The following is a 27,895-nucleotide window of genomic DNA, read 5'->3' on the forward strand; positions in this document are numbered from 1 at the left end:
ATCATGACATGTCTCAACATCTCGCACGGGTTCCCCATCTCACTGCACCCTTCGCCCCCAATCATCCTTGGTCACCTGCTACTCCTCTCCCCGTTGTTCCCACACCTCTAGCTACTTTGGTCTCCTTGTTATTTCTTTAACATGCCCGGCATCCTCTTGGCTTTGGACCTTTTCAGTCGCTGTTCTTACTGCTGGGAACTCTCCTCTGAATCACTATGCTTAACTCCTTTTCATCTTTGCTAAATGTTGCACAGACCATTCTTTGTAATTCTACAACTTTCTCCCACCACACCCTCACCGATACTCCCAAACCCCTCAACCTACTCTTTTATTTTCCAGAGCACTTCCTGCTTTTTAGTACTAGATCACTGTTATTTCTATTACCCTCATTGTTCAGTGTCAGTCCCCTCCTGTGAGATTGGGAGCCCTGTGAGGGCAGGGAGCCCTGTGAGGGCCGGGATCTTTGACCACTGATGTACCCAAGCACCTGGAACAATGGCTGTCACAGAGCAAATAGTTGATAAAGATTTACTGTTGATGGAACCCTGTGGCAAGCTTAAACTAAACATGTCGTATGTCCTCATCACTGGCCATTGCTCAAACATAAGCCCCTCCACCAGCCATCTTCTCCATACTTTTGTCCCCATACGGCTTCATGTTTTCTCTCCCCTGATCCAACATCCTGTTCTTTCCTCACTGCCATATCCCACAATGCCTTTTTAAACCCTTATTTCAGAGCTATTAAGTATCCCTACATTCTCTATCCTTGCACCGAATCTTTGCTCCTTACTTCTTTCATTGAGATCTGGCTCTCCCCTCAGGCCTCCAACTCCCCAGAAGCCTTTGGAAATAGACATTGCTTTATTCTTTGTTTCTTGGCTGTTATTCCTCTAATCCTCTACCCTTAAGCAAAAGCTCTGCTCCTAGGAAGGTGGTACCAGTTGCTTCTTGTCTGTGTAGTTGCCGTACTGACTTCTAGGCCACTCTCCCATTTACTGCAGCATTTGGCTCAGTCTTTCTCTGCACCTCATGGCTTATCAACCTGAGTGACTATGTCTGTGTGAATGACCCATCCTTGGCTTCCGACTGATCACCTGGCTTAATCACAGCGACATGCATTCACAGCCACATCAGTTCAGTGTCCCACTCACGGCCCAATCCAGACCATGTTATCACTGAGGTCTGCCCCACTTCTGACTTCTCCAGTCTAAACATACTGCTTTCTCACCACAATCTCCATTGCTTCCACTCTGCCGGTTTTCTGATCTCATTAAAATCCCCCTTCCCCTGATTCCTCTGCACAATCCTTTTTTTTAACAGCCAAGCTGCTGATAGTACTACTTCTTTCTTGGCTTAGCTTAGACGCCAAGATCCATCACTTCTGGTGAGCAGCCACTTGAATCTTTATGGATTTTTGTACTGGTTCACCTGGTATAGGTTCAAGCTAATTTGAAATAGTGCAAAATAGAGACCATCCCAAAACATGCTTAATGTAAGGATGGAAATAATATCAATTCCTTACATTTAAACAATTGTCAGGAATAAAGTCAAAGCTGGAGTGTCCAGTGAACTGTAATCAGTTTCGATGCTATTGCCACGTGGTGGTGCCGTTTTAGCCGACAGACAGAAGCCCTGCGTGAGCCTCCTGCTGTTTACATATGGTGGAACTTCTCTAAGTGGTTATGACTAATGTGCTGTTGTTTTATAAACTCTGTTATTATAACTGAAAATATTTTCATGTCCTACAACAATATCACTCAAACGCTCATTAAGCTGTGGTTCTAGTGATAATGCTGAAAAACACAGCCTCTCCCCGCCAAACAGTAACTTTGGAACAGAAGTTAATTGTGATAAAACATTACGAAGAAGGCCAAACATCCACTATGACGCTCTGTGCTGTTAGTTTAGGACCAAGCACTTTAAAACATTTAGAAGGTAATGTAGGAAAAAATTAAAATGGAGTATTAAAGTAAAAATATGCGACGATGTTGTGTATTCATGCATCCCCCCAAACCATGACCTTTACATTTTCTCCTATGGGACAATTAGTGTGGAAGTATGACTTTTACATCCTAAGATCACTTTAGGAACACATCTAAAACACAAATGTAACTGCCTCCTTAAAACACAATATTTCCCCTACCTCTTTCACAAAACGCTTCTCCTTCCATAGATAAGCCCAAGCATGCAGTAAACAGTGCGGTGATTACGAGCCGCCTTTGGAGGCAGCCTGCCTGGGTAGTAATCTCCCAGCTCTATCGTTGTCTGGCTTTGGGGAAGTTACTTACCTTCTCTGTGCATCAGTTTCCTCATCGGGAAAGTTAGGACGATAACACTACTTACCTTAAAGGGCTGCTGTGAGGAGCACAGGAGTTGGTGTGTGAAAGAACCCCACACAGCATTGCGTACACACTACCTAAGCGCAGGCCACTGTTGTAGTTGTCATCAGCACCACCGCCACCTTCCCATCCACCCTTGAGGACACTTACGAAGATGAACTGACTTCACTGGGTTAACAAAATAAGGTGCTTCTTTACATAAATCACTCATAGTTATAGGTAGTGGTTACTCACAGGATATGCAAGGATCTGAAGACATTAGTTCTTTTTTTTGCTGTTTACTTTTGAGAACACTGTGAGAATCCCTCTTCATCACAGTTCTGTGTATCAGAATACAGTAGAACAGGGAATATTTAAAGAGCCTTTTCTAGCACAAGAGCTAGGTAAGTAGTATGATTCTGAATCGAGCCTGCTCAGACACTAATATTTATACCAAGTGATCCAACAGTATGTTTCGTTTTCCAGTCTTACCTTCAGCCTGTCTTTGGGCAGTGCAACAACTCCCTGCTTGATGATTTCCAGGACTCGTTCCACTGACAGCTCAGCTCCAGCTTGTAGCAACCGCGAGTTAAAGAAGTTGATCACCTGGAACATAAAGCGTCATGTTTTAAACAAGTACATGTACGAGATGTATTTTCAGTAGATGCCTTTCTCACATGGTCGTCAAACTACCCTAATTCCACTTCTTAGACTGAGTGACCTGGCTTTTACTTCTCTCCTACAATGTGGCCCTCTCTACAAAGGGTTTGAAGCCTGAATCACAACCACCCCCTGAATAGTCTGGGCTGATTATCCATTCTGTGAACTAAATAGTCTCCTGAATTCTGCTCTCTCTTGTGCTGCCTCAACGGGCATGTATATTTCACTTAGAGAACAGTACCCATCAGAAGGTGGGAAGAGTAAGCTAAAGCTTAATACTAACTCTCAAAAAAAAAAAAAAAAAGGCTTAATAAGAATTTGAAGCTAATGGCTAAAATGATGTTTTGGACATTATTTATTAATTTAATTTTTCCACAACACTCTTATCCCTGGTCACCAGGAACAATAAACAGAAAGCTATAATTACTTTGTCCAATGTTACTGCATAGCCTGACCTATGCAGCAAGATGCTAACACGGTAGTATTCTGGAAATAATATTGTCCCTTAATATTTGTCACAAAACACTAAAAGAATGTCATCACATTTTAGCAAATCATTTTAAAATCACAGTGTTAATAAATCAAGACAACTGTAGATCCCTTTTTATCCAAGAGAATAACACTTAAGTGTTTATAATCAAACATGCAAAAATATAAAATCTTACTTATGCTTTTAAAAAAAAGTGGAATATTTCCATTTACATATTTTTATATTAAGTTACTAACAATTGTTTGCAAACATTCTTTTAATGATTCATTCAAGATTATTCTCCTCAATATCAGTTGTCCAAGAGTACTATAATTTCTTTCCTAACCATTGTAGTGGAAAGTGCACAGTATGACATAAATACCACTAAAATCCATTTATTCTGGAAAGTAAAGACCCAGGTGGAGGCCAGGGCCCTAAAGAGCTTGTGGCAATGAGTGAAAACAAAGGCAGCCAATGACTGGTTACACGGCAGTTGAGTCTGGATAAATAATTTCTTTATCTCAGGCAATCTGCTGGAACCAGCCCCTTTGCAAGTTGCTTCTTTTGTCCATGACAGGTTGGTTTCTCAGCATATGCCTATGGGTCTTGTTTTTCCCAAGTCAGATTTAAAGCTCTTTTGGGGACTTCTGGGATAAAATTTTATTCAGCGTTTAGACACGGCATGTACTCAAATTGCTTTTTATAATACAGTGATTAAGTCTTGGAAGACAGGCACAACATAAATTAGAAAACATATTGTAATTGTTATATTAAAATCTTATTTTAAAAAATAAAACATCAAAGATGCAAACTAAATGCCTTCCTCTTGTATAAATATCTTTATAGGTCCTAAACATTGTTTTCTGAGAAAAAAGTTTGGTTAACCATATGAAGTGCCATTTTTGTAGGTAAAAAATGGTTGAATAGTGGCAATTTCATATGGTTCAGCCTAATAGTTATGTATAAAACTCTCTTCTTTGACCAAAAAATATTTAAAGGGTAGGAACATGTTTGTTAAAAACACATCCCAAGAAGTAAAAAATGTCAATGGAAAAGTAGATAAATCTTATAGATGCTTGAGCCTTTATAGAATGTCTTTTTCCCTTCCTAATATTTACTAAATGCAGACATTTTCACTACTGGATGATTTCGTAAATAATGTAGACAAGGAATAGCTCTCAAAGATGGCTGATCTTCAAAAGTAGCCGGGAAGCTTTGTGAAAATACTGATCCCCAGGCCTGGCCAGACACCTTCCACGTCAGTCTCTCCAGATGATTTTGACCCTCAGCCAGGAACTAGACTTTACACGCCTACAAGTAAAAAAGCGAGGAGGTACTTCTAACATATGTCCTGTTTATTTATAAATTATGTAATATACTGTAGCATTAATGGCTTACATGTTATAGAATGTACATAAAATTAAAAATAAGATAAAAACAAAATAAACTAGATTTTAAAGCTTACTTAACTATAGACACAACACTTTTTGTACTCAAAATCTTATCATTAAAAATAATCTGCTGTCACTTTGGAGCGTTCTTTCTCCCTTTCTCTCTCTCTCTCCCCACCCCCAACCCCCATTCCTGTATCTAAACATTAGTACAAATAAACGTCTTTACACAGAAAACAAAAAATCTGGATAATTAGCTGTCACAAGTCTTGCTCATCACAAAGGTTTCACATTGTCGTCAGCAAACACGGCATCGCTCATGGTGAGAGGCACTGTCATACCAATCCATAACGCAAACAGCCTTCTTGATAATTTCTACGGATCCATTTCTTGTGAGAGTAGACTGGTTCATCCCTGTTTTTACCTTCTAATGCAGCACTTTTGTTCTAGGAGGACACATGCCAGCTCTGCCATTTTCTTTTTTGTCACATATTATTATCACATAAAATCACATTTAACCACCTATCAAGAAACCAGTGAATGGATCACTTCATTTAAAAAAATGAGAAGCTTTTCTGGGGTACATGAGGGTGAAAAAAAAGGTATGTTAGACAGGCAAACATTTTTGCTCGCTAAATGGCCATTCTCCCAAGAGATAAAAATAGAGAGCTAAGCTGTTTTTTTTTTGAAAGACAATGGATCCATGTTTTAAAAAGTAAAATACATATGTATTTCCTTATATCGATTTCTGGTTTTTCCTCAAGTTTTTGTTTTAATCAATATATGTACCGGACAAACTATTCAGTGGAAGAAACATCCAGAGGATTTACAAAGGAAATAGATATTCTCGTCTTCAAGAAAGATGCAATGTAATTGGGGGAAAACACACAGATGAAACATGTATAATAAAATAGACTGGACATGATGGTACCATAGACCATGAACGAATTGCTCAAAGTCAGAAGGCCTGGTTTGGGTCCTGCCTCTGATACTTACTAGCAATGTGACTTGTAAGACACTCAACTTCTTCCACATGTAGCATCAGGCAGTAGTCTAAGAGCACTTACCAGGTGCCAGATGCTTGGGTTTAAATTCCAGCTCTCCTTATAAACTTAGGCAAGTTATTTAATTTCTCTATGCCTCAGTTTCCTGATCTTTAAGTGAGGAAAACTGCCTCAGGGGTTGTGGTTAGAATTGAGTAAGTGAATACCTGCAAAGTGCATAGAGGAAAGAACAATGCCTGGCACATAGTAAGTGCTCACAAAATGTCAACTACTATCATTACTATCAGGCGTTATCTTAGTATCTTCAAATGAAAAAGTTGCCCTACCTACCACATGGGAAACAATTATAATACATGTGAAAGTAGGCTGTTAAGGATGAAACCCATGCAATGCTACTATTACCAGTATCTAATCGATAACATTTCTTTGTACTTATATGTCTCTATTTCCTGATTTTATGCCTCTCGTAGGTGAAAAATTTGTTAAGTCCTGAGTTTGGTGGCAAAGGTCATCTCACCCAAACCAGACAGGACTAGCGAGTGAAATCCACTGAAAGCAAATTCCAGGAAAGCCTGCAGGTGAAAGCCAATAGAAACACCACTAGTTTAACACATTACTGAAGCTCAACTAAAAGCTCTTCTATTTTGACTTGATGAATTTACTATATAACTCTTTCAAAAAATTTATATTAGTTTTCTTTTCAAAAAAATTAAGCTTAGTATCAGATTGAAGAAATTTTCATAGTTTGCATAGATTTTTTTATCCTGAAAAAAAGAACTTTGACAAATGCTTTTTTCTGTATGCAGTGAGATGGTAATGCTTTAGTCTGTCGATGTGGTGAATTACATTAATTAGTTTTAAAACGTTCAACCAGACTGAATTCCTGGGATATATGCTAACTGATAATTTGAATATTACTAAATTTGATTTGCTAATATTTTGTTGAGGATTTTTATGCCTCTGTCCACGAGCGACGCTGATTTGTAACTTTCTTTTCTTGTAATGTCTTTGTCTAGTACTGGCCTTAGGGTAATAATGTCTTCATAAAATGAATTGGAAAGTATGTCTTCTTCTATTATCTGGAGGAGTTTGCATTAAAGTAGTATCATTTCTTTCTTAAAAGTCTGGCAGAATTCAAGGGTGAAGCCATGGAGGCCTGGAGTTTTCTTTGTTGGAAAAATTTTAAGTACTAATTCAATATCTATTAAAGATATAGAACTATTTAAATTATCTATTTCTTTATGAATAAGCTTTGAAAGTTTTGCCTTTCAAGGAATTTGTTTATTTCATTTAAACTGTAAAATTTATTGCTAGAGACATATTTATTATATTCACTTATTGTTTTTCTTTCAATGTCCCCTCTATGATTCATAATATTGGTAATTTTTGTCTTCTCTTTTTTTTCTTCTTGGTTAGTGTGGTTACACATTTATCACTTTTATAGTCCCCCACTCCCAAACAACCAGCTTTTGGTATCACTGATTTTCTCTATTACTTTTTCAATTTTAATTATTTTTGCTCTTATCTCTATTATTTCCTAATTTCTTTTGCTTTGGGTTTAATTTACTCTTCTAGTTATTTTCTGGGGGGAGAGTGGTGGTACTGAATTACTTTATTTGAAGTAATGATACAAAGAGAGAACTTTAGTAGATGTTTTGGTACAACTCATAGACAAGGTTAAGGTAACCCCAAGATGCACGCACTGCTTTGGGGAGCAGGGCAGCCACCCCTGTGGCTATGGGTAGCCAGCCCAAGGCTTAGCTTTCATCACTACAGTCTCCTAGGGTGTGCTTGTTAAAGAGACACTCTCCCAGGACAGATGTGCAGGCCCCTATCCTGCGCACGTTGGTTACATGGTCACCTAATTCTTGATGGATTTCACCAGCTTTTGTTGAGTGCATCCACGTTTGGGATTGTTATGTCTTCTTGGTGAACTGACCCCTTTATTGCTACACGGTGGTCCTCTTTATCTCTAGTAATATTCCTTGTTTCGAAGTCTACTTTACTGTTAATATAATCACTCCAGCTTTCTTTTAATTACTGCTTGTATGGTAGAACTTCTTTCATCCTTTTACTTTTAACTTATCTATGTCTTTATATTTAAAGTGAGCTGCTTATAGACAGTTCATAGTTAGAGCTTACTTTTTATCCAATCTGAAAATCTCTCTTTTCATTGAGGCATTTAATGTAATTATTGACATGGTTGAATTTATTTACTTATTTTTAAAATTTTATTAAAATTTTTTTCATACACTATGTTAGTTTCAGGTGTACAACATAATGATTAGACATTTAGTTAACTTATGAACTGATCATCCCGATAAATCTTGTACCCACCTGACACCATACATAGTTATTACAATATTATTGACTATATTCCTTATGCTACATCCCCATGACCATTTTGCAATTACCAATTTGTACTTCTTAATCCCTTCCCCATTTTTATTCCCCCAAGCCCCTTCCATCTGGCAACCCTCAAAATGTTCTCTGTATCTATAAGTTTGTTTCTGTTTTATTTGTGTGTTTATTTTGTTCTTTAGATTCCATATATAAGTGAAATCATATAGCATTTGACTTACTCTACTTAGCACAATATCTTTTTGGTCCATCCATGTTGTTGCAGATGACAAGATTTCATTCTATTTTTTAGGGCTGAATAATATTTCATTGTAACTATGTACCACCTCTTTTTTATCCATTCATCCTTTGATGGACACCCAGGTTGCCTCCATATCTTGGCTTATGTAAATAATGCTGCAATGAACATATGGATGCACATATCCCTTTGAAGTAGTATTTTGAGTTTCTTCAGATAAACATGCAGAAGTGGGATTACTTGGTCCTTCTTTGCCTCTTGTTATAGCCTTTTTTTAAAATCTATTTTGTCTGGTATAAGCATTGCTACCCCAGCTTTTCTTTTTTCATTCGCATTTTCATGAAATATCTTGCTGCTTTTAAGATTCTCTCTTTGTTTTTAACCTTTGGCATTTTAGTTATGACTTGTCTTGGTGTGGTTCTCTTTGGGTTCACCTTGTTTGGGACCCTCTGCACTTCCTGGGCTTGTGTGTCTATTTCCTTCACCAGGTCATGGAAGTTTTCCATCATTATTTCTTCAAATAGGTTTCCAATTCCTTGCTCTCCTCTGCTCCTTCCGGTACCCCAATGATGCTTGATGTTGTCACAGAAGTGCCTTAAACTGTTCTCATTATTTTGGATTCTTTTTGTTGTTGTTGTTGTTCTGACTGGGTGTTCTCTGTTACCTTAACTTCTAAATCGCTGATTAAACTCTCTGCTTCATCTAAACTGCTACTGATTCCTTCTACTATATTCTTTATTTCAATTATTGTATTCTTCATTTCTGACTGGTTCTTTTTATGTTTTCTATCTCCATTTTTATGTGCAATCTCTTTCTTGAAGTTTTCACTGAGATCATTGAGCATTCTTACAACCAGTGTTTTGAACTCTGTGTCTGGTAGACTGCTTGTCTCCATTTCGTTTAGTTGTTTTTCTGAAGCTTTGTTTTGTTCTTTTATTTGGGACGTGTCTCTTTGTCCTTATTTTGGCTGTCTCCCGTGTTTGTTTCTATGTATTAGGTAGGGCTGTTATGCCACCTGGTCTTAGTAAACTAGCCTTATGTAATAGATGTCCTGTGGGGCCCAGTGGTGCAGTCTCCCTGGACTTAGGAAAGTCCGCAGCATAAGCCAAGACAGTCCATTTGTATGGAAAAGCCACTGGAAGCAGCTTGGGTAGGTCCACAAGTTGGGTGGGGCAAGATCTCAGGGAATCACCAGGGCGGAGTGAACGATGGTAGTCAGGTTGATGGAGACTCAGATATGGCACCCACCTGTGTCTGCATGCCGGTAGAGGGGAAGGCTCAACAAAGAAACAGTGAATTCTGTCAGCAGTTCCATCTGGGAGAAAGCTGCCCCTCCAGAACTTGCCCTGAAGCCAGACAAGTTAATTCCTCCCTGTATGTCCCTGGCGCCTTTCAAGCTGCTGCCCCAGCCCTGGAGCTCAGAGCGAGTGAGATGGTCAACAAGTAAGTCTGTGTGTGGGCCCTTTGAGAAGAAAGCCTGGGACTCCAGCAGTCCTCTGTCCCACTCAGCCACAATCTCCGTTGGCTTTCACAGCCAGAAATTGTGGGGACTTTTCTACTTGGCACTGTAACTCTTGGCTGGGGAGCCTGGTGTGGGGCAAAGGGTGGGGGCTTTCACAGCTGAGCTATCCCTCCCGATTTTGAAATGCCACACATGGGTGTGGGAAGAGCTGTTTCTGAATCTCTGCCCGTCCTACCATTCTCAAGGTGGTTTTTCTGTATGTCCTTGGTTGTAGGACTCTGTCCCGCTAGACTTCAGGTGATTCTCAATGATGGTTTTTCTGTAGTTTTTCATGGTTGGATTTAAATCTACCACATTGCTTGTTGTTTTCTATTTGTTCATTATTATTTATTTGGTGTTTCCTGCCTGCCTTTGGATTGAGTATAATGTATGGGTTTATTTTATCTAGTTATATCTCTATTTCTTTTTTTGTGTCATTGGCCTACAGTTTATAACATATATCTTAATTTATGAGACTGACGTCAAATATTATACCATTTCACACTGTCAAGAATTGTGAAGTCTGAAATTTCACCCTACTTCCAAGTTAACAAGTCAGTCAGTCACAGTTTCATGGATCCTAGAAGATGGCGATTCCTGGGTCAGCGAAGAAGGATAGTTTGTTAGTCACGGCAACATCAGTAAACCAGAGCATTAGGATTTTTGCACTGTTCCCCCAAGCCCCAATTCGCACAAGGCTGATTTGAAGCGGGCAAGACGACCTTTGCACGTGCAATGGGTTATATTATAGGAGCAGAACTCTGAACTTAGGGACTCAAATCTTTTCTAATGGTCAGTAAGCATTCCTACCTTTTTCTTCAGGGGGAGATACAGACGTGCCCCCATTCTGCCCTATGTTCTCTTTGCCTAGAACACTGACCCCAGATATCTGGCTCACTCTCTGCCTCCTGCAAGTCTTAGCTCAAATGCACATTCTCAGAAAGGCCTTCTGTAACTGTGCTCTTTAGATTTGCAATTTCCCACCCTTTTTTCAGCTAGCACTCATTATTCCTCTTTCTGCTTCTTTATTTTGCCTTAAACAACTAGATAGATATTGATGTCCTTTATTGAGATAAGGAAGAGTGTACAAGAAAATGTTGAGTTTTCTGGAGAAAAGAAAGAATTCTGATTTAACCTTGTTCAACATTTGTGGGACTGTCATATTGGCAACTGAATGTACTAGTTTGGAGTTCAGTAATGATGGTTGGGTCTGGAAATATATAAAATCTAACATGAATTTTACACTGTCCAGAGATAAAGAGAGTTCTTGCCTTTACCACACTTCACAACTATTATTGTTCATTGCCTCTGTTCTCCACTTATAGTCAGCCATGAAGTCTCTTTCACATCTTCTCTCGTTTGGTATGGTATTTTGTCCTGCTGCTTAATTCAGTCAGATCGTGTTATCTTGTGATTTAGATGGAAGGGATAGATATCAATGGCTAATAGAAATTTGGCCCCTTGAAAAACACACGTCTAACTCCTGCAGAAGTTAAAAGTGCTCCAAGGTTAGCCACTCCTGTCTCAGATATTCAACATTGCTGAATGTCTTCATGAAAAATATCTACTCTCAACTTCCTGTCAGCTAAAAATAACAGTAGATTCATAGTCTCCTCTACCAATACTTTTCAAGGTTAACCTCATGAAAGAAGAAATAGTAAAGGCTTGCTTAAGCCAAAATTTCAGTGGAATTTAGGAGAGAGAAGGTAAAGTGCTGAAGGAGGGAAAAAGTAGAGATGTTATTTATATTTTTATCATGGCACTTTTTTCAAACTATGTAAAAAAAGTTTAAAATGTTTTTGAATGAAGTTCCAGTGTACCCAGCACTATTTTGGATGGCAGTATTCAACAAAAAGTTGTTGGAAAACTTGCTCATTTGAAATCTTACTTAGGTTCATTCAAGTGAGTTTTGAAAGCATGGAGTTTATAATGAGAAGACTTGGATTCAAGGCCTGAATGACTTACTAGCTAAGTGACCTTGAGCTGACCGTTTTTCCTCTCAAGTCCTGCTTTGCCTCCCCTCAGAGGGATGGTTTAAGGGTCAAATGAGATTGTGTACATGCAAATAACCCACAATGATAGAGCCCTATGCAAATATGCAATCATTATCTCAGACAATGATTCTTAGACTTGGATTTGTGTTAAAATCACCTGGGAAACCTTCTCTCAGCATCTTGGTTTTCTTATCTGATATAATGGTTAAATCTATTTTAGGACATCCATAATACAGATATTAAAATGTGAGATTTTCAAAGAATTGATGATATTAAAGAAAAATGCTTGTGATCAAAATGTTAAGTATTTAACAGAATATAGAACTGTATAAAGTATGATCTCAATTCTATTAAATATATGTGTGTGTGTCTATATCCGACTATGTTTACGTGTGTAACGCATACACACACATATAGAATGTGACAATTGACATAGCATAATAATGGCAGATGTTGAAGACACTATAACTATTCTAGTTTTCATCAAGGTTTGTTAAACTTTCTCTGCTTTAATATTTAAAAAAGAACCATAACAGACGTCTCCATTTACACTTACCAGATCAATATTTTGCATTATATCCTGGAATGACGGATGAGTTTGAAATTGTTCAAAGAGATCGCGTTTGTAAAGCAGTGCATACACCAAGTTTGGATTGTGGTGAAGAGAATTTGTCAGGCAGGAATTGATGATCTCTAACATCATCCGAATCACTTCTTCGATGACGTTTAGGTCTTGTGCCTGATGGAGAAAGAAAATCCCCGCACAGAGTCAGTGTTTTCTCCTTGCCACAGAGTTAATTAGAATGAGAGCAAACTACTTTAAAATTGTAACAGCCCTGGAAAGATCATGCAAAAGAACTCATCCAGATCCTTTGGAATTAGGTTTATCACTTACTAAAGGATTTGAGTGAAACATTTTTTTAATTATTATTTATTTATTTATTTATTTATTTTTAATTTATTGGGGTGACAATTGTTAGTAAAATTACATAGATTTCAGGTGTGCAATTCTGTATCACATCATCCATAAATCACACTGTGTGTTCACCACCCAGAGTCAGCTCCCCTTCCATCACCATACATTTGATCCCCCTCACCCTCATCCCCCACCCCCCAACCCCCTTACCCTCTGGTAACCACCAAATTACGTTCCCCAGATTAATTTTCAAACCCGTGGCCATCCTGTGGTCACCAACTGCCCTCCAATGCCCTCACCCTCCCCCCCACCCCCCACCCCTGAGTGAAACATTTTTGAACTTCAGGAATTTCACATAATACATTATAGACGCGTCAATCCAGAAGGAAATTTGGAACTTGTTTCGCCCCTCATTTAATATATACTTATTTGTGTTCTCATCTCTGTGTCACCCTAAATCATTAGACTTTCATAATATAAAGTGGTGGTAGGGTCTTACCAATTCCAAGAAAAGTGCCTAATTCAGAATATGTCCTCATTTTTCTGCACTGTCATTTCGATCTTTACATTTACAGATAAAGAGGCTACTGTTTCCTTTCTCTTTCCTCAGAGTCAACAACAGTCTTTGGAATTTGAACATGAAATAGTTATAAAACAGCAAAATTCAAAGAAAGCCATTAACAGATCTATTGGAAGAAAGAGCAAAAATATATGTAAATACAACCTACTTTCCTTCTCCTCCTGAGTTTTCTAAATTATGTTCACTGGTTGAAGCAAAAATTATAACATTGTTGGATGTGGTTCTTGATGTAATCCTCTTTGATAGTGCCAAGAATTTATTTTGTTTTATTGAGTTTTCAATTTTAATGACTATTTTTCATTTAAAATTTTCTAATTAACTAGTTCTCTGTCACAGTCATATTCTTGTTTCATTTCTCCGTTTTTATTTCATAATTATTTATTCTTCTTTGTAATTATTCCTTCATTTGTCTTTGAGGATACTAAAAATACTTAGAGAATTTTCAAAATTATTCCATTAATTTTCAATACTGTTCGGATAAATTTACCTTAATTGTGATCATGACTATTTTGGCTGTCTTTCTTAGTATTAAGTTACATTTCAGCATGTGTTTTGGAATTTTGGTTATGCAGGCTCATTTAATGTGGGAGAATCGCCCCAAATCTACGGGTCACGCAGTGGCTTCCTAGAGTCTGAAACTGTCCAGGCTGAAACTAGGTATCAAAACTGGTGTCTGAGCGCGCCTGCCCTGCAATGACACTGCAGATATTAATAGTAAGGGCAGGGTCTGTCACCAAGACAGTTATCAATTTGGCTCAAAATCCCATGTGAGGTTGGTTCTGTGAACTCCCACCTCCTCAGACATAGAACTTAACAGCCATTATTAATGCCTTTAAGTCAGGTTCTTTTCAATACAAGATCTATTCCAGCTCCCATTTTCTAGCAGGGAACCTGGCACTAGTGTGTTGCCTCTCACCTGGGCACCTTTTGCCGTCCCCTGCAGTAGCTGAGCTCACAGCCACTTCTGCCTCCTTCCAGACCTGAAGCTCTCCAGGCTCACTGCTATAGACCCTGCTCTCTGCTTGCATTTCTTTTTCTGCTCTGAGAAAGATCTATCTCATTTTGGGGTGTGGCTATGTGCTTTAAATGTTCTCTTATTATAGTTCATCTAGTATTTTTATGTTTTTAGAGCAAAGGGAAGAGATTAGCCTTCAAATTGGGAACTGATGACATAATCTTGACCAGAATTCTCTCAATTATATTTCCAATCTCATTTTGGTACTTGAATTAGTAGAGGAAGAGGAAGAGACTTCAAGTTTCAGAATTCTCTCTTAAACACATTTAAGAGCAACACAGTGAGATACCGGTAGTATGACTACAAGTGAAAAATTAGCTTTCTGCAGAATTTTATGTTCATAAATATTTCATATACCCCTTTATGTTAAGTCCTAATATATTAAACCTAAATTTCAAAAATGAATTACCTGTTGAAAACTTACAATTTCTGCTTTCAAACACATCGATAATTTATTTCAATGTTTTAATGAGTAACTTGCTGAAACAAACAGAGTAATAGATCCAATCCCCAAATAGGCGCCTGCTCATTTAAACCCAAACTAAACGATTGACCATTTATTTTATTCCCAAGTCAGGTAAAGTATAAACTGGAATCTTTACATCAATAAGCATATACCACATTAGTTTTCACTTTGCATCAATCAATTTGACTGAAGGCTCTTTAGGAGTTAGACGAACCCTCTTATATTTCAAGGAGTTACTGGGTATTTTATTTCTCTTATATTGCTTCTGTGACAAGTTAAGTTCTAGTTCTAATGCTATCTTTTACAGATTATTTTTACTGCAGATTTATAAATTAAATGACAAGAACATCAAGTTTCTCACATTACTCAAATCAACTGAAAATATAACGTGAGAAGTTACGGCAATGACATTTTATACGACATCATATTTTGTTGGACTGTCATAATAGAAAACATGTACTTTAATGTTGTTAAACTACTAAGAAAACAAAACTGAGAAACTAAACATAACTTAGAAATTGCAAATAAGCTTAAATTAAAAAAGTAGTGGATTATAATTTTCTGTCAATATCTATTCCACATGTAACAATGTAAAAAATTTAGGTTATTAAAATTTCAATATAAAGACCTCCTCCCAACCCTAGCTCAACTACCCAGTTTATGAGGTAAGGCCAGTTTTCTTCCTGGTTGCATCCAGGGGTGAAATTCAAAATATTTAACAACTAGTAGGTCAAAATATTCACTGCTGGGTGTGGGTTGTACACAACGGAGCAGCCCCACCAGCTCACACCGGCTGGGTGTCAGTCACAGTTATTCCCACAAGTACTTTCAAAGGGGTTATTTCTTGAGAAATAAAATGAGGTTTCCTTGAATTCAGGTATCTACGTTTTGTTTTTTTTATGTCCCCAAAACTATACCAATAATTTCTATATACATTATTTTGTCCAATTCAGCAATCCTTTTGCTTAATACTGAGAAATTCAGTTATTATCTATCCAGTTAGAAAGCTTAGAATTTGTTCAAAGAATTATAAAACCATAAAACACATTCAGATGTTACGCAAGACACTCCTGACACCCTCTTTTAATGCTAGAATCCCTCTATAACACTCATTTCAAGTGGTCAACCACCTTATCCTTGAACACAGAATCCTTTGGAGAGGCCTCTGGTTCATTCCTGTGTAGTGACAGAAAGCGGTTACAGCTTAGCAGGGAAGTCCGTCAACTTAGGTCACCTCCTCATCGGTCTTTATTCTGTGCCCTTGTCACAGCTATCACCTTCTCCTCAACCCAACAGCAACGTCAACTGTCCTTCAGTATAATCTGGTTTAAGGCTTTCCCCGATCCAGATTCTCTTAGATGTCCATCATTTGGACTGTGTGGATCATAGACGTAATTCTGTATATCTAGTTGCCGCCATTAAGATACATAATAAGTACATAAGTACATAAATGTATACTTATAATCCCAGCAACTAATTCATTTCCATTTTCACGTGGCAGCAGTTTTCTGCTAACCACTACTTTAATCATCCCTTTAAAGAACAGCCAGCATTCCTACTGCTTAAGTTGTTTCCTAGAAACCATGCTCTTATGGATCCTTCCATTTGTGTTGGAAGATATATTGCAGATTCAAGGCACCACACAGATCATGAAATAATCATGGGCCAGAGGGGTAAATTATGTACCAGGATATTCTGATTTACGAGATATAAAGTATCAAATTTTTGGCTAATTCTAATTTCCAAGGCAAACTATCCCAATAATTATAATTTACAAATTACCTGAGCCTTCGAGTTGCTACCATGACTAGATTCTGGTGCAGGTACCTACTATGCCTAGCAATACACAAATGAAAGCCTTTATGTTTCAATTTTAAAAAGCATTATTGGGTAATAATCACCACTTGTAAAAAAGATGAAAAATTAGCATGAATTTGATTCGAGTTTCTTTAAAATTACGAAGTCGTCCAAATCTTAGTATTTAAACGGATCTAAACGGTTATTTAATCACTTTTTGAGTGTCAGAATTTCAACTGGTATTTAAATAAGTTTGCTATTTGACTTTTTTTCATGAAGATTAAATGAGGTAGTATTTGTAAAGTCCTTAAAACAATGTGTAACAAACACATGGTAAGTACCATGTGACTGTTTCTTAAAACAAAAACGAATACATTAAAGTATCTTAAAGGAGAAAAATCATTTTAATTTTAGACATTACAAAAAAAGAACAAAAAGATAAATGTCTTTCCAAAGTTGGTAAATTAATGCAATTACTACAACTACAAACAAAGAACTTAGAAATCACATTTCTTAGTCTTAAATATAAGCCTCAAATTCTCCTTCTGCTAATTTACAAAACTTGTCTTTTAGAGAACAGGGCATAGAAAAATTGACTTACATTTATGGAATAATATAAGGTTTTATAAAAAGACATGCTTTTAAAAACTAACCATGTTTCCTCTGTACCGTGTCAAAATTAGCTTTGTCAGAAATAAAATCTGATGGCTCATTGGTAAAACAGCAAAATACATGGAGAATATTGTGCCTTTTCATTCATGGTATTTTATTTTTAGTGCACACAGCTTCCATTCCAGGAATGGATCCCAGATCAAACAGACTTGAGTCTCTCAAAAAAAAAAAAAAAAAAAAAAAGAAGCATACTTACTTTATTGCAGAAAATCTCAAATGTAAAAACAGGGACCCTGAGAAAATGGTCCTGTTTTCTGATGTTTCTGATGGTTTTCGTACATGTTGGTAGTGAACACTGAGCAAGTTCAGTGCTAAGCAGTGATTTCACGTCAAAGGGACAAGTTGGCAGTTGTGGGAGTATCTTACCCTGTCAACAGCATTCATGGTTGCCTCATTATATAAACTTCCTTTTCCCTTTTAAGAGGGAATTTATAGTTAAATAGTTTCAAATCATTTATTTTTAGTTTCCTTAAGAGAAGCATATGTATCTTGTTTGTATTAGTTTTGGGGGCATTCCAAGAGAGTTGTCTAAATTTCCTGCATTTTCAGCAGAAAATAAAACCTTCAACAAAATTAATGGGACTTTGCCAAAGTGGGGAAGAAGGGGGAGGAAATAAACAGGCAAGCCTCTTTTTAAAGTTAATGCGCAAATGGCCTTCAAAGCCAATCACTTGGTGATAGACCCTTGTTATCTTCATGTTGTTAATTCACTGGCACACATACTGAAAAGCTTTGTGACCATGTTATTTCTAGCTAGAACTGGATTTGTCCCAAAATATCGAGCTTCTGATAGCAAGAACTAGCTTTATATTACATGCAAAATCACAGCTGAAGAATAAATCCTGTGACCAGATGAGACAATGTGTAACCTTAATAATGCGAGGGGCGGTGGGGGGGCGAGAGCAGGAGGTAGCGTTGTGGCACCGCGGGTCTTATGTGGGAATGTAAAACGAAGTGGTCTTTTTCTTCATTCCTTGGACAGGGTTTGAATGTGGCCCACAAGCCTAAAGTAGAACCCTGGGAAGTCTGTTATTTAAAACATGCTTACTGGTTGCAGGAAGGCGAGATAATGGTGGCTGCTAGGGGTCAGTGGATAACTTTACATGTTTTTCCATACCTGGAAAATAGCCAGGGAACTCACAAAAAAGGAATGTTCTCATTGAAATCCAACTAAGTTGCAGCCTCCAACAATCATATTACCTTAGCAGGCTACTCACACTGGGCAGAAAGTGGGGTGCAGAACAGTGCTTCCCCCGCTGCCTCAGGCCCTCCTACTGGCAGAAGAGAGTAAGCCTACACGTGAGCTTGGAGTTTTTGTTTTGTTTTTTAAAATTTAATGTTTTGCCTTAAGAATTAGTATTCATTTCCACTCTTCTTCAAAATACATTGGTTTTGTTAAAAAAAGAAATACCCTTCCACATTGTATAAAAGTATTATCTGAGTAAAACAATTCTCTAGGAAGAAGTACCTTTTTTTTTTTTTTAATGGCTTTGACGAGCTACTGATTGCCTCCCGTCACCTCAATTTGAAATACAAGAGTCCCAGTTCTAGTCCCAGCTCTGCCAATAACTAGCTGTGTGAACTTTGGTAAGTCACTTAACCCAAGTTGCAGTTTTTTCCTTTGCAAAAACAAGTGCTTATGAGATTTAAAAAATTTCTTCCTATTCTTAAGTCTCATCTTCCATAAAGAATATAGAAAATATTGAATTTAGAAAATAAATTAGAGTAACCAAAAATGTGATTAGGGTAGAAGAATCAGCGTTTGTTATTATCGTTCATATTGGTAACGCACGGAGAGGAAGTGAGCGCCACACTTGTATATCATGGATTTCACGTGAACTTCAGAGATGTTTGGTTATGATGTTTGGTGCCCTTTTCTCATTCTTTTCTTGGGAAGAAGTGTCAGTGGTGCTAAGAAGAGCAGTGAAGAACCACATACAAGGGAGCATGTATGAAGACAAAGTTTAAAAAGCAAAAGAGGAAAAAGAGAAGTAGCTGAAAGTCAGGAAAAAGAAGCCCTAGATTGGGTTCTAGTCTCACTTTTGCCAGGGACTGGACAAGTCTCTCTCAGGGCCTCAGTTCCAGCAAATGTAAAATAAAAGGGCTCTCTGGGGCGATGCAGGGAGACACTGGTTTCTGCTTAGGATGTGGAATGCTACAAAGAATGTGTCTCCTGCCCTAAGAATGCGAAAAAGCCAGATAATTTAATAAGCCATAAGTCTTCTTAAGGCCATCAGAGAATGATGATGATGATTTTGCAAGGCAATCAAGTGAAATGAAGTCCCAGAGGGACGAGTCCCTGTAAAAAAGGGAACAGAAGCACTCACTTGCTTTCGGCAGAGCACCGGAGGAAGAGGTGGGTAAAAAAACATCAGCTAAAATTTCAATGAATTCTTAAAGGCAAAGTGTGGTCTAATGTGTCAGTCTGGAAAGGTGGAGTCGCAGACACAATGCAGTTTGCATTCACTCAAAAGCTCTTTTCCACCGGTCTTCACCCGCTAACAGTAACTCAGGACGTGCAGCATTGTCTTAAGCAGTGAGAATAGATACTGAAGATATAAAATAAGATGCAGTTCTTGCCCCGTCTTTCACCTTGGCGTTATAAAATCCTGTCTAAATTCGTAAGGCAGACATATCTCAAAAACACTTTTTTCAAGATATGTAAGGAATTTAACATTGAGAAAAGGGAACAAAAACTTGTTATTTTTACTTGGAAATAATATTGCAAATATCACTGAGGGATGCTGAACCTCAATCTAGATACCAAAAGCTCTTCACGGATTCAAATCAGGGCAATTACTCTCTATATTAAAGACACCCATTGGCCCGAGAACAGAAGAGGAATTCTGCGCCACAGGCACTGTGGTCAACCCTGCTACCCTTTGAATCCTGTTCTACCATTTACCTTCTATGTGACCTGGGGCAAAAGTCTAAACTTTGATTTATCAGCAAAACTGTTAAAGTAGAGTGGAAATGAAATAATGAATATGTAAAACACCTATCCCAGATGCCTAACATGTAGTAGCCGCTTAAGAAATCATGCTCTTACTAGTAAAGGCACTAGTAATAATGAATGAAAGTTTCCTATTAGATACAGATGTACTTGGGAGGTATATTAACTCTATCAGGCACTGAGTCAAACCACGGTCATGTTTTCCAATTTGACCTTTCATGTCTATTTAAAGAAAAGTGCTTCCATGATGTTGAAATTTGAATTTCAGAACATTTGTGTGAATTACAATGAAATGTACTGAGCTAACTGTGAATCGGAGATTTTTTTAAAGAGCCTAAATACCATTGTTATACTAAAACAGCTAATCCCCTTAGGAAACATTATGTTCAAAAATATTCCAAGTCTAATGCTGAAATACAGGTAACCCCTAACTGAAGACAGCTTGATTCAAAGCCCACTGCATTATAACCATATTCCCAGTCCTGACCAAAAGTTATATTCAACGTTGCCTAATGACTGGGACCAATGCCTACATTTTGTCCAAACCACTGCCAATGCTCTTGACCCAGTCAAGGTCACTGGCAATGAGGGTGACTCAGTCTGCTGCTACAATGAGAGGAAGGGGTCACTTGAAGAAGTTGCCATGGAAATTGTCTATCGTCCAGCAATTACGATTCCAAAACTTTGGGAGGCAATCCTATATTAAATTTGCAATTTATTTCTTGTGGCCAAAATTAATTTTAAAAACAGTTTAAGGTGCATACAGTAATGAAGAATGCCTATTACAGGAAGAGTTACTAAAACAAGATGTCTTCAGTCCAAATGTCATTGGACTTATATTTTCAAAAGCCTCAAACACACCCAAAAACATCTATGTAATCCAATTTTTACTGTGTTGTTGTTTGTGATACGGGTTATAAAATAGTTTTTCATTCACTATAATCTATTTTTGTGTTTCTATAATATGAAATTAGTTTTGGGAAACGGAACCTAACATGTGTGACAGTTATAAGGGTCCGACTTAAAATGGTTCCCTCTAGGTCATAGACTAGCAATCAATTAAGTCATGAGTTGGGGCTGCCTGTCAATTTTGCTGTATGGTGCCGATTTCTTTGGAAGAGAGAGATACTTTTAATTTTACTTTCTGGATATTTTTCCTGGACAAAGGTTAGTAGAAACAACTATCAATATGTAAACGATAAAATAAAAATAGGGTGAGTAAAACCCTAATGCAGCATGAACAAAATCCTTCTTTTAAAGGCACTGAAAAAGTTGATATTAATATAGAAATATAGAAAAAGGCTGTTAAAGGAATCTCTTGAGGCAAAATCTAGTTGGCAAGAAGCAATATGATTCCCACTTTTCCCTTCCTCCATTGCTCTTCTTTAGTCTACTTGCATCAATTTGGGACTAAGAAAAGATTTTGTTATAAGAAAGATAAGGAATGCAAAGAGGTTTTAGAGTAATGTGTACAGTGTAACAAGAAAACTTTCAAGTAGTAGTCAATGCCAACAAAGCTAAAATTGAGTTGGTGGCACTTCTCATAAAAGCATAGTGACAGTACAAGGAAGTACTATAATGAAGATGCAGCTTTTTCTACAATATGTAGGCCATTAAGTGGCAATTTAACAATAATTGCCTTTGGTCAGCTGTCCAGTAAGTTTGCAAATAAGAGACGGGCAGTTTTGTTTTTACTTTAGTTAAAGAAAAACCATAGTATCCGTAAGGTCTAAACTCAGAGATGCTATTAGACATGCCAGTTCAAGTGGGGCAGAGGGTACATGCGTTACCATGTGTAAATCGCAGACAGGAGGTGCAACAGAAAGTCTTTTGTAACGGATGCTATTCACTTGATATTGGCAAGGACCTACTAGTAAATGTGCCCAGCAGTAATTACAAATAAATATTTACCTCATTTCGTCAATAAAGCCAACGACCAGTTAAAACTTTCCTGAAAATCTCTTGGTTTTACCAAACAATCACACTGGGAGTAAGGTGAACAAGAACTCCCAAATACCCAAAGAACAACAACAACAGAATGGCAGAATAAAATCAATTTTAGCAATTTACAGTCATCCGAGGGATTGGTTCCAGGACCGCCCCACCACCCAGGATATAAAAATCTGTGGGTCCTCAAGTCCCTTCTGTAAAATGGGGTAGTATTTGCATATAACCTACACACATACTCTCAGATACTTTAAATCATTTCTAGATTACTTACAATACCTAATACAACGTATATGCTATGTAAATAGTTGTTATACTGTATTGTTTAGGGAATAATGACAAGAAAAAAAGTCTGTGCATGTTCAGAACAGACACAACCAACCTCGTAGGCCTAACTACACAGCACACGTCAACAACAACGTAACTTTTTTTCCCAAATTTTGTATCTGTGGATGCAGAACTCGTGGATATGGAAGGCCAGTTCTAGTTGCTTTCTGAATAAAAATGCCTCTCCAAAAAAAAATTATAGCAGTTTTTCCCCTTGTGTTTGATTTATATTTAGGAAATATGTTGTGACATTATTTGAACTAATTGACTGGTTATTATTCAACAGTCACTGCTAACTCTAACTCTTTGGTATGCCAACAAGACAAATAAAAGAATGATTATAACCTTAATGACTTCGACTTTATGTCAATTAAAATTTGAGTAAATCGGATGAGGAATTAGACATGTTGAGCAAAAAGAATACAAAAACTGAAAGACAAAGACACAGAGGGAGAAATTAAAACTGCATTAACTGAGCACACAAAAATCCAGTTCTAAACCACCTTTTACAAAAGATCTCAAAAACAGTTGCTATGTGAATACTCCTTACACCTCCTAAGAGCTTTGGTAAGAGCAAAAATACTGAACACCTGCCCAGTGTTCTGTGCTCCCCTGTAATTTACTGGCCATGGTAGATCTGGTTCAATGTACTCCAAGCAGCTGGGGAAGTTTTATTAACTCCTTTAGGTTACCACGCTAATTGATGCAATTTCATCAATCCTCCCAATAGCTACCAATTAGCTAACACAATATCCCAGATGAAATTTGTCATTCATTTAACAAATACTGAATGACTAGTGTTATGAAAAGGCGCTGGATTAAAGCAGTGACCAAGGGATGTAATCCCTGCCTATGTTAAGTTCAGAGTCCAGTGGGAGAGAACTGTGAACTGTGGGAAATGCTATGAAGGCAAAAAAAAAAAAAAAAAAAGGGTGGGGAGAGAACAAGGATGATAAATAAATGAAATTTAGACTGAGACCTGAATAAAAGCAGCACAGGAAGTGTCCCATTTAAGACTTCACATTATGATGCTTTCAAGAGTTTCAGTCAGAGTCATTAGATTTCCAATTAAATACAGAAGAATATCAGAAGTAGGAGAAAATGCCTAATTGTAGAATGCATAATTTATTAGCAGTTTTAGCCAATCTCTCAAAAATCAGACCATGCTTTATAGAGTGAGGGTGCTGACGAGACCCTTATTTTACAGGATAAGACTTAGAGGATAATATGTAGATTCACTTTTGAAAATGATCCTAAATAGTAATTGTACGTGAGGGTCTGTCTTCCTGTTCTTATTTTTCTTTTCCCTAAACTTTTATTTCAATTTTAATTTTATCAAAGTAACAAATGAGTATCGTTTGAAAGTCAAGAAGACCACAGGATTCAACAAAAAGAGAGCAGTCTCCTGGACCCATTCTTTCCTTTCCCCAACTCCCACTCCCCAGAGCCAAATATTTTGAACCATTTTATCTATCTCCTCCTACATCTGTCTTCTTATTCTGAAATAATACATGTGCTGGTATTTCTTAGTTTTATAATTTTCAATCACCTATTGACTTCTTTACCCTTGAAAACTGAAGCTTTTCCTCTTCTAAATTAATTTTAGAATCACTTAAGTTTTTCTGATTTACTAAATTGTGAAAATACCCATTTTTTAAAACCTCCATATGAAGGAGACAACTAAAAAGAAATAGATACATTTCTAAAGTGCTGAAAGAAATGAAAGCGAGATTTAACTGGGAACCTGAGAATAAGATCATGATTCAAATTTTATGACACTGCTCTGAAACAATGGCAGTTAACCAAATACCCTTGTATCTGCAAAAATTCAGAAGAGAGCAGTAATTTCTCATGGTTTGTTACTAGAGGAAAATCTGAGACCATGAGACTTGGAGCATTTTCCAGAGCACCTTCTAAATTCAATTAGGCCTCTCTTAACAGTACCCCACGGTCATTCCCTTTGACTGACAAATTTATTTTGTAACTTTCAGAATCTGACGAATCCTAGGTGGTTGTTTTATTCCTTTTCTTTTTCTCTTTTGTTTTCTCTTCTTTTCTTTCTTTATAAGAGTCTGGCGTTCCCAGTAGGCACAGCAGTGATCCTGCTGGCTTTCTCTTTCTCCTGTGCTATTACATTTAATTTGTGTGCTTTTATAACTTTGTACTTACGCCCACAGGCTTTTGAACAATGGGTACTCATTCAATAAATCCAAGAAATAAATGACTTGATGATTGTAAGTGCTTTGAACTCAATGGACAGAAGGCTTACATAAGTAGTATAATAGTAAGGACAGTAGGATGAAAGATTGAAAAGAAAAAACAATCTAAAGCTTTTACAAAAGCCAAACACACACACACACACACACACACACACGCACGCACGCACGCACTGTCATCCTTTGTTACACAGCACTCATTTTACCCATTTGCACTCAGTTCTCAAAATCTCTTCCTGTATATTTTTTGAGAGTAAAAATGGCAAATATGCAAAAATACATTACACATGCTTTCAAGAAGTATTTCCTTTGAACCATGGATGGCATGGTGACTGCAAAGCTTATTATATAACATAAGAGATACTTAAGTATGTCCTGCAATCTCATGGAAATAATCCCAGTGCTATGATGAGGCCATTTGGAGCTTCCTACAACCTGAGTTGTGCAAGTACACTTTGACTTTAATACTTTTCACTTGGTTTACTATGCATAACTTAATTTCAAATCTGATGGACATAGATTAAAAGAAAATTAATCAGGATATTTAGATATTACGAGGTTTACTATTACGAGTACTAATATAAAACTTGCATTTTAAACGAGCTTAACTCATTAGTCTATACAAGAACTTCATAAATTTGGGTATGCTAAGAAACAGGAACAGGGGTAAAGACATATTGAAAGGTAAGAATGGCTCACTAGGATATTGAAAATAATTAATTTTATACTCTTTCTTTCCTAGACTTCAATTAAAAAAATCTAATTCCTAAAAGAATCTTCTCATGACCAATCTAGCTACCTGTCAGCCTATACTATTCAAATTAATTCCCATTTCTGGATGCCCAGATACCATCTGTTTTTCCAAATCTAGTGGTTATGTTTTAATACTCACTTCATCCTCAATCTTCAATCTGTAGTTGGTTCACCTTTTCTTCTTCTGAAACCATGCACTTGGGGTTTCCCCTGTTCCTCCTGTCACAAGCATTTCCTCTTCTATCCAATTTCTGAAGGTTGGAGGCCCCTCAGAGCTCTGGACCAATCCCTCTATCCTTCTCATGCTACTTTCTCTTTCACTGTTTCTCATCAATTGCCATGACTCTGAATATCCTGTTCAGGTTAATGACACCTACATTTCCATTTCCAGTATAGACTTCTCCCAGTTTCGAGCCACTGTCATCTCTGACCACCTTCCTTTAACTGGCCTCTCAATCTCAACTCTTACCTCTTTAAATCACTTCTCCATAATACTTTTTCAAAGGTACACCCATCGTTCAAAACCCTTCATTGACTTTATGCTGAACTATATGGATGACATCCCAAATCCTTACAAAGAATAGTCGATCAGGCCTGGCATAGCCTAAACCTGACATTGACCTAAACCTCCAATCTTATTTAATGCTACTCTCCAAGACATTTTAGCCTGCTTACAGTTTGCTGAATAAACAGAGGTCTGTCCTGCCTCAGGGCCTTTGCACATGCTATTTAAAACACTCTACCCTGACTCTTTCTCTGGCTGACTCTTACTCATCCATCAGGTCTCAGTTAAGTATCACTTCCTCACAGAGCAAATACCCCATCTCCTTGACACACCCTAATCTAAATTAGGATTCTCACAATTCTCTTGCATTATGTCACAGTTATTTTCCCTAGGCCTATTTATAATTTTGTATTCATTTGCTTGCTAAATGATTGTTCTTTTCCTCCACTAGCTCCCTGAGGTGGGGCAGGGTCCATGTCTGTTCATTCATCACTGTATGTTCAATTTCTAGAGCAAAACATTAGATGAATAAAATCATATATTTTGAATGGATGATGACCTTGAATTTATGCTGCTTCACTTTTGTATTTACTGTAGTTAATCCTATTTAAAAACTGATATTAAATAGCTAATTAAAAATAGGGCTGTTGTGCTTATATTCAGATATGAAAATTGAAATTCAAAAAGATTAAGTAGTCACTTCCATTATGTTCTTGGAACCAGTTCTAGAGCATTTGTGTTAGATGCAGACCTCATTTTTTGTACTTAAATCTCTAGTGGGGAAAAAAGGAGTACTTTATTTGCATCTGGTATCTCACAAGTCCTTTCTGGCATAGCATTTACATGTTACTTGAAAAAGAGCAGGTTAACACTGGGCCTCACTATGCTAGTTACCGTTAATTTGCCACAATCACCAACAACAGAGCACTCCATCATTCTTTAAATAGAAAGGTGATAAGTCTCTGTTGATAAACAAAATCCAGCGAAATAAAGAAAAGATACATGCTCAAATTTCAAAAGTTGAGAAAAAGATACAATTTAATAGTATGTTCTAAAGCCGTTAATTCAGTCAGAAATAAAGAGTATTCTTACGTTCAGATAAATTTTGCCCAGGAAGGACATATGGAAAAGCTCCTTTTACCTTCCATTCCTGAACAATGATAAATATATTTGAATGAATACAACCATTTTATGATATCCATCATTTATTGAAAATCTATGATCATGGCATTGTACCAAGAATGTTATATGTATAATCACTAATATTCAATCCAACTCTACAGAATAGATAATAGGATCCTCATTTTCTAGATGAGATAACTGAAACTCAGTCTAGAGCCACAATAACTTGTCTAAGGTCGCTAACTAAATATTTAGGTAACATACCTACTAAGGGCTAAAACTGAATTATGTCTAACTTGCAGTGTAAACTTATTCTATTCTGCTACAGTGCACTGAAAAGAGAATTTTAAATAGCCTTCCTCAATAATAAGCTTTAGTTTTTAGCGATGGGAGAATAAAGGACATATTTTCCCATCATTCAGGTGGTAGAAGCAGTATTTACATAGTACTTGTTATATGCCAAATATTGCACTAAGTACTTTCTATGCATTCTTTCATTTAATTCTCACAACAATCCCATGAGCTAGGCATTATTGTTTTTATTGAATAAATGAGAAAACCACAGATCAGAGGGGTTAATAAGGTCAAGGTCACATGAAGGTTAAATCTAGTTCTTTTGGATCCCAGTGCTCGTATTCTTTAAAAAAAAAAAAAAGTTGTAAAAGACACACAACATTTACATCTTAACCA

The 27,895-nt window shown here is 37.1% G+C and overlaps 1 protein-coding gene across 3 annotated transcripts in view; it reads right to left on the reverse strand.

Annotated features, from left to right (window-relative positions):
* The window catches only part of DYM (dymeclin), a 271,365-nt gene that overhangs the window by 49,018 nt on the left and 194,452 nt on the right, over positions 1-27,895 (reverse strand). For all 3 annotated transcript variants that reach the window (XM_033087487.1, XM_033087488.1, XM_033087489.1), the window contains 2 exons: positions 12,493-12,675; positions 2,811-2,924 (listed from right to left, as the gene is read on the reverse strand). In XM_033087487.1, coding sequence (XP_032943378.1) covers positions 2,811-2,924; positions 12,493-12,675 — 297 coding nt within the window. The remainder of the gene's footprint in view (positions 1-2,810; positions 2,925-12,492; positions 12,676-27,895) is intronic.

Source organism: Rhinolophus ferrumequinum, chromosome 19, assembly GCF_004115265.2.
Source record: "Rhinolophus ferrumequinum isolate MPI-CBG mRhiFer1 chromosome 19, mRhiFer1_v1.p, whole genome shotgun sequence".
Lineage (NCBI taxonomy): Eukaryota > Metazoa > Chordata > Mammalia > Chiroptera > Rhinolophidae > Rhinolophus > Rhinolophus ferrumequinum.